The sequence below is a fragment of the Monoraphidium neglectum genome, assembly GCF_000611645.1.
Source record: "Monoraphidium neglectum strain SAG 48.87 unplaced genomic scaffold scaffold00803, whole genome shotgun sequence".
Classification (NCBI taxonomy): Eukaryota; Viridiplantae; Chlorophyta; class Chlorophyceae; order Sphaeropleales; family Selenastraceae; genus Monoraphidium; species Monoraphidium neglectum.
Window position 1 is genome coordinate 6936 of NW_014012825.1, and position 14140 is coordinate 21075.

Consider the following 14140-nt stretch of genomic DNA (forward strand, 5'->3'; position numbering starts at 1 on the left):
GTGGGCAGGTGCTCCAGGACGGAGCACGCTCGTGCCTGCCAGCGTTCCTGAGGGCTCCCGCTGGCAGAAAATTCAAGGAATCCCTCCGCTTGGCTGGTCACCTCTGGCGAGCAGTTGAACACGTACACGCTCTTGCCCAGCTGGGCAGAGAGGTCTTTTGTGGTCTCAGTCTTGCCCGTGCCTTTGTTGTTGAGGGGTTGGGTGGGTGGAGGGCAGCACCAGTAGCAGTGAACCAGCTGTCTTCGTGTTCCGGCGGCTAGTGCATGTGAGTGACGCAACCATCAAGCACTGCTACACTGCGTGACCCAGACGCCACACATCACCCTCACTGCTCTGCTAGCTGAGCCGCGCCTGCAGCTGGCTCTTACCCGCCGGCCCAGCAGGCGCCGTCCCCAGGCAAAGCCAGCAGGCCTGCGTGGCTGTGATGTAGATGCGGTCGGTGAGGGGCGTGATGACCAGGCGCGGGCCGTTGCCGAGGTACTCATAGCCGTAGGGGAATGACGCGTCACAGATCTTGATCCTGCATGAGTCAACAGGTGGTGTTTGGGGCCGCCAGGTCAGCAGGTTGCGCGGCCCACAGAATACAGGCAGAGTGGGAAGCGGGTCCAATGGAAAGCAAGGTCACTTGATTGCACTCGAAACATGCAGAGAGCAGGTACTTTACGTGTGTGTGTGCCATGCCCTCCCCCGCAAAACATTGCACTGACTGTGAGCCGGCCCGAGGGGTCGGTCGGCTCCCTTGGGGGGGCGCCCTGCTTGATGTCCCACCTGCAGTCCCCCAGCTTTGCGTCCCAGTAGGACCTGAGCTGGCACATCCACAGGAAGCAGTCGGCGTCCACCTCCCCCGCATCAGCTATGTTGGCCACCATGTCGCGGCTGTGGGCGTCGATCGTGATCATGTTCATGACCTGGGGGAGAGGTTGGGTGGGAAAGGGCCGGGTTTGCAGAGGACAGCACAGCGACAAGCAGGAGTGCGCCAACAATACGATGGACAGTTCTCACAGAAAGAAGCTCAAGCGGTTCAAATGCACCAGCGATCAGCCCCGTGCCCCTCGGTACCAGTTGCGCACCTTCTGCCTGTCCGCGCGCGCCAGATTTGTGCGCGTGACCTCGATAAGCCGCGTGAGCTGCTTGACTTGGAATGCGTTGTAGTCACGCATGGCAGACTTGTTGCCCTTGGCCATGTCCGCAAACGCCTGGGGAGGTGGAGGGGGTTACGGGGTGGGAGGGGGGTCATGTTGGAAAAACATGCAGCGACAAAAAGGAAGGCATGCGCAAATTCGTTGGTGCTGACTGCCTGTCGCCGCGCGGGCAGTCGTTTTGACTACCAGAATGCAGGCAGCCGCGTGCAGGGATACCAGCTGCCGCGGGGCTGTTTGCCTACACACATGGTGGCCATAAGGCTTCCGACAGCCCTCCTCTCACCCACCTGCTCCACCTCCTGGCACCAGAAGATCTGGTTGACAACCAGAATGATCTGACTGGGCCAGTCAAATAGCCACTTGTCGCGCGGCGCGCCGGGGTAGGCGGCGACGCTGTCCTTGCACACCTGCCGCAGCTCCCCCCTCATCTTGGCAATGACATCATTCATGTATGACTCCACCTACAATGAGGGGCAACGGGAGAAAATGCTTGACCATCAGATATCAAAGCACGACATATCAACGGGTGATGTAACAATCCGGCGCTGCACGTGCATCAGGCCGCCTGAGGGTTTGGGCTTGATTGGAGCTGCAGAATCCCCACAAGCGTGGTCCCAACCCCAAGCTGCTGGCTGCGCCGGGCGCCATCCCACCTTGCCCTCCAGCGGCAGGGCGCTCTTGAACGGCACATACTCCTCCCCCACGCATGACACCATGCCCAGCCCGCGAGGCCGCTGCCCGTCCGGCTGCGCCTCGGACTGGTCGAGCTTAAGGCGGTCGATGGCCTGGAAGCACTTGGACATGTGCTGCATCACCTGGGGTTTTCAGACGGGCGGTTGTGTATGCATACATAATCAACGGGTAAGGTGTACCTCATCTGGCATGGGGCTTTTGTTGATTGCGTGGCATGAGAGGTGATGGGCCGGCCTCCAGGGACCAGATGACACCACAACCCCATCTCCTGACGTGCGTAGCGCCGCGCCCTCAACGCCGGCGACGCCGCCGTGAAAAATCACACGCGCGCGCACACCTTGTGCGGGTTGTTGCCGTTGGACAGGATGTCCAGCAGGTCGGCCGTGGACACAAAGTAGAAGCGCGGGAAGGCGCGCCTCTTGGACTCCATGTAGTCCGCCAGCGCCTTCTCGCAGACCTCCAGCGCGGACTGCTGGCCCTCCAGGAACTTGAGCAGGCCCTCGCGGTTGCAGCAAGCCACGCAGTTCTGGGTGCCCTTGAACTCCTGCGCTCGCGGCGCCGGTTGCGGAGGGCGTGAACTTGCGGTGCCGCGAGCGCCAAATCCGGCGCGCTGCGCGCAATCTCCTCCTCTGTGTCACGGTTCGGCCCTTTGATGGGCACAGCTGCTGCACCATGACCCTCGCTGTCGGCAGCCTCTGCCCCTCTTTCCTCACGCTCTGCCCATCTCTTGCCCCGCCCGCCCACCCTGAGCACGCCCTTAATGTCGGCATCGACGCGGGCAAAGCGCTGCGTTGCGTCTGGCAGCTCCCTCTTGACCTCCTCGCTGCCTATGAACAGCGACTCCAGGTAGGCCCAGGTGCGCTGGATCTCGGTCAGAAGCTGGAGGGGTAGGATTAAGGATGAGAGGGGGGGAGGACCAAATTGTCAGGGTCGCAGCCAAAAGTAGGAGTTTTGGAAGAAGGGAGGCAGCATGAGGCATGCGTAGGCGCAAAGGATTGAGGTGGAAGAGGCAACGTTGTGTGCAGGATCCATCCCGCGCGAGTGCAAAACGCATCCAGCTGCGCCCGGCCTGCGGCATATGTGGCGTCCTCAAAGCCGTCCGAGGCCCCCACCACGCCTCGAGGCTTTTCGCCCTGCCCCCCTCCCGCCCCCCTGCACGCCTGCACTATGTCTGCGACGGCCATGAGCTTCTTGTTCCAGCCGAGGATGGTGTCCCTGAAGGTGGCCATGTAGCGGTTGGCCATCATGCCCTGCACCAGCACCTGGTTGTCCTCCAGCATCTGGCGGGGGGCACGTAGGAGCGGGCGCGCGCGGGAGGAGAGGAGGGGATGGAAGCGAGAGTGGGTGCGGAGGGGAGGGGCGGCGAGTGCGGGTGGCAAACCCGCCCTCCATTTTGATGCTGTGGACAGTCCCCAAAACGCGCTGGGAACTGCCCAAAACACCTTCCCCGCAGCACCACCTCCCTGCCACCTCAAAGTCCTCCTCGGCCATCTTGACCAGCGCCACGTCAGACCCCTCCTTGTGGGGCGCAAAATGGAAGGCCACATGGCCCCAGACGTCGTCCAGCTTGGTGAGGCCGGCCTCCATCTTCTCCTCCTTCTGGGCGCGGTCCACGATCTCAGACACCTGAAGGGCGTTGATTATGGGGCAACGTGGAGAGGGGCGTGCCTGTCAACGGCTATGCTTGCGAATTCACGTGCTGTTGGCTGGGCTGCACGTGTGTGTGCTGATGCGTGTGCGCAACCTCAGTCTCTCAGCCTCCCTGGTGGATACCGTGAGAGCAGGGTTCACGCCTTGCGGACGTCTTCGGGCCTCCCCCGCGCAGAGCAAACGACGTGAAAGCACCACAGCCCGCAGGGCCACCACCCTGCAGCCTGTCACGACCCACCTCCTCTTCGAAGCGGTGCAGCTCCAGTGCCAGCAGCTGCCCCAGCTTGAAGGCCGGGTCCGCGACATCAAACTTGACCTGGGCGTTGCAGTGAGGGGCGAGCTGGCTCGGGCAGTGGGTTGGATGGTGCAGGGCCTCGCTGGGTGAGGCGTGCAGCTTGTTCCACAAGAACCAAACCGCCAGCTTACATCGCACGCGTGCAGTAAGGCCCGGATTGAAGAGCCTATCAGAAAAGCTCAAAGATGCCATTCATGATCAGCATGCAGGCGTGTTCCTCAAGCTCTGCACCGCCCCTCTTCCCCTCCCCCGCCTGCCTGTGTGCCCACCACCCCTACCCTCACAGGCCCACGCACCCCTGTGGCGTCCATGAGCGCCTGCCAGTGGCGCGGCCTCATGGCGGGGCTGCGCAGGTCTGCCACCAGCGGCACCGACACCAGGTAGTTCTTCACGGACTGGTCCAGGCCCTTGAACACAGCCTCGTCACGAACCTGTGCGTGTGCGTATGCGTACGCGTGGGTGTGTGTGTGTGAGAGTGTACCTGCGTGTAGGGGTTGATGTTGATGGCGAGAACGGGAAGGGGGCTCAATGACAACCACCTTTCAGCAACCCCAGCCATCCTGTTGGGTACGTAAACCTTTTGGAAACGGTGGCGGGGCCGGGGGCGCACCTTCTTGCTGAGCCCCTTGACCTCCTTGACAAAGCCCTTGGCACCCTCCTCCATTTCATCGGTCCTGATGTCGTTCCACAGGGTGTCGCGCCACGCGGCGAATTGGAGCTCGCACAACTGCGAGCGCAAGGGAAAGGGGGAAAGGGTGTGGGGGTTTCGCTGGGTGGACAGGCGCGGTGGGTGGGGACGCGAAATCTGCAGAGCCAAGAGGCTGCCTATACTTGTGGCGGTGCGCGGAGTTGAGGGCGCCCGTGTACTTCTGTTGCCTGCCAGTCCCCCCTGCCGGCCAGCCAGCCATGGATAAATCGTGCAGCACGACCTCCAACACTCCCGGACCCCTTTGTCACCTGTGCGCAGTCCCACACGTCCTTGATGGCCACAAGGTCCTCGCGCGCCTCCGCCAGCTGGTCAGAGATGGGCTTGACCGCGTCTGACAAGCGGGGTGGAGTCGTGTGGTGTGGTGTGGCGAGGTGTGGTGCGGTGTGGTGTGGTGCGGTGCGGTGTGGGGCCGGGATCGGCAGAACTACCATCAAGGAAGGCGCACTGAGATGCAGGGCCAACAGCACACACAGCGCTGGCAACCCATCAGCCTGCGGTGCGTCCGAGGAGCTCGCGCATGCGCCGAATGCCCTGGCAGACCCAGGCTGTTGACAACCATCAAGCACAACGCACCCGCAAGCTCAAACATCCGCGCCAGCTCGGAGAAGCGGTCGCACTCCTTGCGCAGCTTGGCCAGCTCTGCCGCCGCTGTGTCGAGCGCTGCATAGGCGGCTGAGGCGCCTGCCGACCACGAAAAGTAGGGGCGCGTCTTGAACGACGCACGCGCGGCCGTGACGCGGCCGCCAAAAGCGGTAATGTCGCCGCGGATGCGCTCCGCCTGGGATGCCTGGGGATGTATACAAAATGGGGTGAAAAAATTGATATGGAATGGGCAGATTGGGTGGAGCGATGCCAACGGTCTCTGCAGGAAGGAGCAGCATGTGTGGTGAGGCTGTTGCCGCAATCAGCACCTCCGCCTGTCCGCCGCTGGCTGCGTTCTGCAAAAGAGCCCCGCACCTGCACCGTCTCCAGGCTGCTCTTGACTTGCAGCTGAGACTTTTTAATACCGTCCCAGCGCTGGGCCACCTGAGTTCCCGCACAATGTTGTGGATGCAAGCACGCCGATTAGCAGGCCGTGAGGCACGTCCTGGCCAGCTGACACCATGCACCAGGCCGCCGCCCAGGCTGACAGGCAATTGACACCCAGCAACCGACCTCAACTTCTCGGGGCAGCATCCCATGCGTGGTGCCTGCAAGCGCAGGCATGTGGCTCCCCACTGCAGCCCCCACTCCACGCCAGGCCCACCTCCTCGAGCCGCTTCTCGAGCTTCCCAACGCCAGGTGCGCGCTCCGCAGCCAGGTGGCCCAGTATCTCCCTCAGCTGGTCAATAGCCAGGTCGGTGTCGGCCTTGCGCACCCGCACCTGATACAGCGCGTCCATCACCTGTGGGATTGTAGGTGATAGAGATGTGTCGGGCACTCCACGTTGGGCAGTTGGCTGCCAGTGTGCCTAAGCCCAGCTGCGCCTGATTGTGGTCTCGCAGCGGCTGATTAATTGCTGGCGCGCTGAGTGCACAGGGCACGATATGTGAGGTGGGCGATCCCATCCCTGAGGCCCCTGCATCCCAACTCCCCAGCAGCAGCTGCACATGCGTAACCCCGCCTGGCTCACCCTCAGCAGGCTCTCAAAGTTGGCCGCCAGCCCTTCCGGCTGCGCCGCCAGCTCCATCCCTGTCGCCTGCTTCTCCGCCCACACCTCCAGGCCCTGCAGCAGCCCCGCCACCTCTGACCGCATGCGCTCGCCAAACGCGTAGGAGCCCGCCAGGGCAAACAGGTCGAGCGACTCCAGCTGGTCGAGCTTGGAGGAGCCGGCCGGGCCGGTGACAGTGAAGAGCTTGCCGTCGCACAGCGCCACCAGCGCGCCTGGAGGGCGGGGTCATGGGGGAAACGGTCGCAGCCAGCTATGGGGCCACGCTGAAGATGCCGGTAAGAAGACGGGCACCTTGGCAGGACTGTGGCATGCCCAAAAACGCTCCCCTGGGCCCTCGCACCTGATGGCGAAACCAGGTCCGGGCTACCGCTGTAGGCGCAACGCCACGTCAGCGTCGCCGCATCAAGCACCCACGCGTCGTTGAGCGGGCGCCCGTCAGCGCCCACGCCGCCGCACAGGAACAGCTGCCCAGGGCTGCACTCCGCGAGCGACGCGCCCGCGCGCGCCGCGGGCCACTCTGCGCCCGAGACGCCCGCCGCGGGCTCGGGGCGCTTGAGAGTGAGGCAGGTGGCTGTGCCGGTTGTGCCTGGCACTGCATAGGATGCGACAGCAAGGCGGGAACAGATCACCTCGGCAACCAGCTGGCACCCAGCTGCCGATTGTAAGCATGGCTGACTGTGGGTGATGCCTGCTTTGATTGCAGCGCGTTGCGTCTCCCGGCCACAACATCTGCCGCTCAGCTGCTAATCAATCATGCTCAGGACTACAAATCCTGCAGCGGTGCAAGGTGCGACGCCCCAACAACACTGGCATGCTGCCTTCCCAACAATCGCTCAGTGCTCACCCATGTCGAGAACCACCAGCTCGTCAGTGACAGCCTGCTCGGCGGCCGCATCCACCACGCTGCCACCAAACATGACCACGCGCGCGCCGCTCGCCGCCGCAGCCGCGCCCTTGCGGGGCGCTGGGGCCTCGCCGCGCATGTGGAAAGCCTGCCAATTGGCAACCTGCATCGGCGTCGACGTCACAGTGAGGAACAGCTTGACCGACACCCACTTCAAAACACGAACAGCCGCCTGTCTGCTTGCATGCCGGCACGCATGCAGCATCGCTCGCCTCCCTCGATGCCCAGCGTCCCCCGAAAGCCCAGGCGCCCATCCAGGCGGCCTGTTGCCCCCACCTGGGCGTCCCCTAGATCGGCGCTGCAGGGCTCCCCCACCAGCTCGCCCCTCGCCTCGCCGCCCAGCACGAGGAGCTCGTCCGCGACAACCGCCACTGCGGCAGCCTGGCGCGCCAGGACCGCCGCGGGCTCGCCGACCGGCTGCCCGTCGGCGTCCAGCCTGGTGAAAAAAAGGGGATGCATGCAGGCGATGACACGGGAGGCCCGCATCACGCCGTTGCACGGTCGCGACAGCAGGCATCAAACGGCACTGACCTGTCGCGCGTCTGACCTGCGGTGCATGCGGCGTGCTGGCATGCAGGCCTCGCGCTCGGTGCCGCCCACCTGACGTAGGGCGTGTGCCGCCCCGGTGCCCCCCAGGCCCAGCTGCTACCCTGCTTGCGCAGCCACCAGACGTCTGAGAGCTCAGCGCCCCCAGCGTCCATCGCGGCGCCGCCAAACACGACCATGGCGCCGCCCCACACGGCCGCGCCGTGCATGCCGCGGTCCGGGGGAGCGGGGCCCGCTGCCGCGACCTGCGCCCAGCGCCACTCGCCGCTGGCACCAAAGGGCACGCACACGTTGGCGCCAGACTTGTCGCCGCCATAGAGCACCTGGAAACAGTTGGCCAGGCCGTGAATTGGGAGCGCAACATTGAACCCTGTCTTCATGTTGGTGCAAGGGTCGCAAGAGGTGAACTCAGCGCATTTGATAACCAATTGGCTCCCTGCGCACAACCCTGAGCCTCGCAGCACCCACCAGCTCCCCGCCGATGGACACCAGCGACGCGCCCTTGCGCTTGCCGGGCGCCGCGCCACTGGTCCGGTGGCGGACCCAGGGGTCGCTGGCGGTGACGCTGAAGGGGCTGCCGCGGATGGGGACGGGCTCTGCCGCGCCCAGCTCGGTGTGGAGGACGTGCACCTAGGGTGGGCGGGGGAGGGAGAGGGAGAGTTGTAGCAGCAGCACGCAATATAATGGGGGCGAGCGACAAGCTGTGGTACCCTGGCGTTCCATGGGTGCAGGGAAGCACAACCCACTGCTGACAGCCGGCCCTGGATAGGTCAGGGGCAGACACGGACACGGCAGCCTGCAATGGAAGCAACACGCAGGCCTCTTGCTTGGAGCCGTCGGCATTGACGGTTTCCTGAAAGTCATGGCTCGGCAGGGCGGAACGGCAGGCCCCGTGCACAGGCACTCACCTGGTAGGCCCCCGGCAGCGGCACGCTGTAGTGCGCCTGGTAGTGGCCGTTTCCCAGGTCACGGACACCAGCCGTCGCACCCTCCACGTCCTTGCCGCCCACGGTGACGCGCACCGCAAACACGTCCCCGCCGCCGGTGCGGCGGTCGTTGAGCGTGTCGCGCGCCTGGATGACGAACGGCAGGGCCAGGCCGAACGCGCCGGCAGCGGGCAGCAGGCCGGGGCCGAACGCCAGGCAGTTGCGGGCAGCCGTGTTGGCGAAATACGTGTAGCCGAGCCGGTTGACAGTCCAGCCCTCCCCGTTGATGGACACCCGAACGTCGACGCTGCCGGCGCCAAACGCCTCAAAGTTGGGGGTCTTGCAGCGTATGGTGGTGGCGTCGACGAACTCGCCCTCGGCGACGGCCTCGCTCTTGCAGTGGTCGCTGGCGAAGCGGACCTGGATGCGGCCCGGGCGGAATCGCAGGCCCGAGATGGTGATGTCCGCCTCGCCAAACACGGGGCCAGACTCGGGGCTGATACCTGGCCGGGCAGGAAAGGGGCGGCGTGTTGCCAAGGGCGACGCGGCAGATTGAGGTGTGCGAACTTGAGGAATCGTGGTCCAAGCCAGCAAATCAAACATACCCATATTGCTCAAATAGTCGTCAAGATAATGTACACGCACTGATGGCTACATTTTGGGCAGAAGGAAGACTTGGTGGTGCGATGAGCCCTGCCTAATGCAAAATTGCACACACCTGTGCAGGCGTAGGGCGGCCCTATGATCTGGGAGGCGTTGAGCTTCAGCAAGTCCCCCAGCCAGCAGTTTGCCCACCCGCCAAACATAAGCAGGCTGGAGGTGCGGCTGTCGTACGCCCATGCAGTGTCTTCCCTGACCAGAGGCGGGGGGGGGGGGTGACACGGTGGTGAAGGTGCCGGTGAGACACAGGGCGGTGTTGTCAGAGGACGAGTGCAATCAGCAGCGGGGCTGCCACCCAACGGAGGGGCTGTGCATATCAAGGCAGGGTGGATCCCCACCTGAGCACGCCTCGCCCCAAGCTGGGCGGTTCCTTTGCACCACCGTGCCCCCTGCGCCGCACCTTCCCGATGGCGCCTTGCTGCCAGCCTCCAGTGGCGGTGTGCTCCAGGCCCTGCTGCCGCAGTCCAAGACTTCCACGCTGTTGAGGTATGACATCATCCCGCGCTTCCCCCCAAAGCTGAACACCTGCCAGGAGGCACACAGCGGAAAGGGAAGCGGAGCTGGTGCTCAGCGCGCGGCAACACTTGACCAGGCTGCATGCGCATCAAGAGGGGCAACCTGCTTCGCGTGCTTGCATGCATCGAATGGACGTGTCTCCTGCACATGCGAGCCACACACCCTGCCGCGCAGCCCTGAGGTTGCCATGAAACCCCCTCCCAGCGAAGCCCCGCGCTCTCTCATGGACCCCGCCCTCCCCCACGGACTCTCGCCCCGCACCTTGTGGTGGGGGACGCTCTCCACGTCCTCCACAACCGCGCAGCACACCTCCCCGACAGGCGCCGGCGCGCCGGCGGCGGCGCCGCTGGAGCTGCCGTCAGGCACCCCGGCGCGCTCCCAGGTGAACGTTGCGAGGTCCAACACGTGGGCATCACCCAGCACAACCCCGACGTCGCGGCCGCCCATGATCATGAGCTTGTCGAAGGACACGCTGTTAGGCGTGACCGGGAACACGAACGCGGCGTGGTCGAAGCGCGCTGGGGGTGCGTCGCCCTGCAGCTGGTCTGTGATGTTCTCCCACCGGAAGCCGTGGGCGCCACCTGGGCCGAGCACGTGCAGCACCCACGTGTCACCAAACACCTGCCCGCCGCCGCCGTAGCCGCCAAATACAATGATGCGGTCGTCCACCCTCGTTGCGCTGAAGTGCGCGCGTGGCTCGGGCGCGGGGCCGGGCCCGGTGTCTGCGAGCGACCAGGATCCCTTGCCGCCGTCCGCGGTGGCATCGTAGACCCACACGTCGCTGAAGCGCGCGCGGCGGTCCACGCCGCCGAGGATGAGCAGGCGCTGGTCGTCCAGCTGCGCAGGGGCGCGTGGAGGAGGGGGCGGCGGAGTCAAGGGCGGCGGGCCGCGGCATGGGGGCCGACATGCAGGCCTGGGCGTGATGGCAGCTGTGCGGGCGTCCCAACGAATGCACTCAGCCTTGCAGTCCGGTTGCAAGCGCGAGATGAGCGCCGCTTGTGCACACGCAGGCGATGCCATATGGGCTGGGCGTGTCAAGCTCAAAGCCATCCCCCTTGAGCCCCAACTCAGCCTTGAAGCTCACTGCAACTGCCGCGTGGCGGGACCTTGCTGGAGGTGCGTTGGGACACAGGATCTCTCGCCATCTGTACTGCTCGGCGTTGCTGGTGTCAAGCTCATAGAGCTCATTGAAGGCCTGGGCCTTGCCTGCGAGGCGAGGCGTGGGTGAGATCGGCACCAGGGGCGGGTTGCCAGACCGGCTTGGCCTGCCAGTGGCGCTCAGCGGGTGTTGCAGCAGAGGAAAGCGTTGGTGCAAAAGCGCCAAGCAGCCAGGGCATGAGCGAGGGCCCTGGCTCATGAAACGGCACATGCGTGCGCAGGACAGCGGGCGCGCACCGTCCAGGCGACCGTTGCCGCCAAACAGCAAGAACTTATCGCCCAGGGCAGTGAAAGAGTGCCCCGATCTGGGGCATGGCGCCTGGCCTGTGGTGGGAGGCTCCTCCCAGAGGATTGACTGCGGCGGCACGTCGAGCGATCATGATCAGTGCTAGTGGCTGCTGCTGCAGCACTCTTGAGTGCGCATGGCTGCCAGTGGCAAAAACGCGCTCAACCGGCACACTGCAGGCGGCCACAGCGGCGTTGCGCGCGCACAACTCATCCTAGCTGGTGGTGCTGGGCAGGCCTCACATGCGGGCAGCTGGGACGATGCAGGAGCATCACGCTGCATCATATAATCGCACTCACCATGCTGATACTGAGCGCTACTCGTGTAGCATTCGAGCATGTGACTGGAGATCACTTGTTGACCGAAAGGGGGCAGGCTGGTGAATTAGGCTGTGTATGTTACCGAATTCACGTACGTATGTACGTAAAGGCGTGCGGGTTGAAGCTTGCAAGGTACAGTACCGCGCGGGGCAGATCGTTCCGCTGCTATTGGGGCCCGCGTGCCGTAAAATCTATCACAATGTAGTTTAATTTTCAAGGCGCGTTCATGCACATTGATCCGCATGCGGCATGAGCCGCTGCATGGCACCCTGACGCATCCATGTGCAGAGCTAAGTCAGCTGAGCTCACGCACACAAACGCATGCACTGCGGAGCTTTGCAAGCGGCGAAGCCAAGTGGTCGTTGATGAAGTGGATGGATGCGTGCAGCCACTTGACTATGCACAACTCCAGGTGTGCTTAGAGTGGAAGTGGGCACAGCGACTAAGTGAAGCAGCTGCTTGCTAGACTTCCGTTGCATGGAGCTGCTGGGAGCCAACACTGCCTGCTCATGGAGCGACTATCCTCGCAGCCAGGACGACAAGCCCGCCGGCATACCCTGTTACAATCTTCATCCTAATACTAATGTGCCCAGCATGCTGGGTGCAAACTCCCTTCGTGTGCAGCTGGCACCCCGCAACGCAGGGGCCCCCAGGTCCCTCAAACCAATGGGGCAGCAAGGGGACGTTCCCTTGCAAGGGCAAGCTTGCATGTTGGCGGGCAGGGGAGCTTCCCGGCCCCTTGCTTCCCTGACCCTTGCATCCGCCCGTCCTCAAACCATGCTGGGTGCACGTGCCATGCCTGCGCCGAGTCTACTCCACCCTACAATGCAGAAGCCGATGCGTACTGCGACCGCTGGACAGGGTCATCTCTATGCACACGACAGTGGGGAGGCGCGGCACTCAGCAAGGCTGTAGCATGGGCAATTCGGTCGGCCCAAGCCGCCAGTGATGATGAGCCTACACTCACAGCACTCCTCTTGCCAGACATGGGGCAAAACTTTGCGTACGCGCGGCAGCTGGACGCGCACCCAGATGTGTGCAGCCTGGTGGCCAGCGTACCAAAACTCGATGCCCGGCTGCTGACCCCAGGCAAGGGGGATGCATGGACTTACAATGCTACCGCGACAAAACATGCAATGCTGGTGTACATTGTGGGGAACCATGCGGCACAGGCGAACATACGCCGGCCAACCTCAACTGGACCAATTTGGCAACCCGCCTCAAGCTGGCGGTGGCCAGCGTGCTGGGACAGCCACAACAGGCAGATATGGTGGAGGCCCAGAAACCCATGTGCGAACAAGCCCGGCGGCAGGGCCCGCCCGCAGGGCAACACACCATGCCAGGAAAGGGCGTTGCGCGCGTGAGGCTGGACACCGCGAGGAGGGGAAAAGGGGCGGCCCGCGCACCTGGGAGAGGGGGACATCCATGTTCGCTGTTTCAGGAAGGTGACACCTTTTCAGGAAGGTGACAGCAGGCATGCGGCGTTCGGCCTTCAAAAGCCCTTGATCCGCCCCAGCCCCTGGCGTATGACGCCGACTCCCTAGCCTACACTGATGGGAGCGTTTCGAAGGAGACGGGGCGCGGCACCTCTCGCAACAGGGGAGCTGAAGGCAAAACCATTGCCATGGGCGCAGGCGTCCACATCCCTGCCCCGCTGGGGGGCGGGAAACAACATGACATAGCAATTGACCCGCGGGACCCCGCGCAGCCTGAGAACAACACCATCAACAGAGCAAAACTAAGCGCCATATGGGCAGCAATCATGGCAGGGCACAGCCACATTGCCAGTGACAGCTTAGGCTGCATTTGCCATATTTACAAAATGGTACACAGGCCGCAAGATCTGGACGGTCATCGCCACCTCGCCCTCCTCAAAGCTATCAGAGACGCCATCACGAGACGGCCCCCTAAGGCGCCGCCGGTCGTGCTCCTGAAAGTGCCCGCCCACGTGGGCATCACGGGCAACAAAAGAGCCGACGCCAAAGGAGTGGCAAAAGAAACCAGACCTGAAAACCTGGCAACCGCGTTGGGACAGCCGGGACTCACATTCCCTCCTAGCAATGACCCCTGGCGGGGGCGGGGTTCCCGTGTAAGTCCTTGAGGGGATAGGGGCCTCGCTCCGGCTGCCAGCTTGTGGTCCCACCATGCGCTGGCGGCGACGCCGTGTCTGGGGCGGGCGCGGGCGGCCGCATCTGCGCAGGTGTCGTCAGTCTCTCGTGTAACTTCATATAAAAAAATCACCGACATGCAGGGCGTGCGGCGGAGCTGGTTCCCCGCTGCGAGGCAGCGCAGGCAGTTCTCAGTCGTCGACTTTGAGACGGCGTGGTGTGCCGGCGGCGTTGTGGCTCACGTCACGCACGCGGCGGGCGGCCAGCACCCGCGAATATTCATTAATGGAGTTCCGCCGTGCAGCCCCCACGGACGGCGACATGGCGTGACATAGGACAGCCCCGCATTCTTGCGCGCTCTTGCACTGCTCTTTCATTGCCCACCCTTGGGCTCCTCGTTTCTCAGCCATCAGCCTGTCGCCGCTCGTGCGGGCGCGGCGACGCGCTTGCGGCGCGCGGTGCAGCCTGTGTGCCGAGCTACCTTACCCGACGCCCACGGCCCCCAAGCTATCGTGGTGCTGACGGGAACGGGCCGGCCCTGTGGCTTAACCGTGGGGGTTTGGAGGGTTTCCCCCC

General features: G+C 64.1%; 1 protein-coding gene across 1 annotated transcript in view; it reads right to left on the bottom strand.

Annotated features, from left to right (window-relative positions):
- The window catches only part of MNEG_5409 (Dynein alpha chain, flagellar outer arm), a gene marked incomplete at both ends in the record, with an annotated part of 18015 nt that extends 6577 nt beyond the window's left edge, over positions 1-11438 (bottom strand). The window contains 28 exons of the mRNA XM_014046115.1: positions 102-181; positions 369-520; positions 769-908; positions 1071-1196; positions 1430-1603; positions 1796-1957; positions 2173-2379; positions 2580-2714; positions 3002-3115; positions 3306-3461; positions 3724-3801; positions 4077-4211; positions 4391-4507; positions 4738-4820; positions 5063-5276; positions 5447-5515; positions 5736-5873; positions 6102-6352; positions 6481-6732; positions 6985-7147; positions 7321-7480; positions 7645-7913; positions 8059-8220; positions 8499-9019; positions 9235-9368; positions 9577-9701; positions 9954-10529; positions 11436-11438. Coding sequence (XP_013901569.1) covers positions 102-181; positions 369-520; positions 769-908; positions 1071-1196; positions 1430-1603; positions 1796-1957; positions 2173-2379; positions 2580-2714; positions 3002-3115; positions 3306-3461; positions 3724-3801; positions 4077-4211; positions 4391-4507; positions 4738-4820; positions 5063-5276; positions 5447-5515; positions 5736-5873; positions 6102-6352; positions 6481-6732; positions 6985-7147; positions 7321-7480; positions 7645-7913; positions 8059-8220; positions 8499-9019; positions 9235-9368; positions 9577-9701; positions 9954-10529; positions 11436-11438 — 4896 coding nt within the window. The remainder of the gene's footprint in view (positions 1-101; positions 182-368; positions 521-768; positions 909-1070; positions 1197-1429; positions 1604-1795; positions 1958-2172; positions 2380-2579; positions 2715-3001; positions 3116-3305; positions 3462-3723; positions 3802-4076; positions 4212-4390; positions 4508-4737; positions 4821-5062; positions 5277-5446; positions 5516-5735; positions 5874-6101; positions 6353-6480; positions 6733-6984; positions 7148-7320; positions 7481-7644; positions 7914-8058; positions 8221-8498; positions 9020-9234; positions 9369-9576; positions 9702-9953; positions 10530-11435) is intronic.
- Between the last annotated feature and the right edge of the window lie 2702 nt (positions 11439-14140).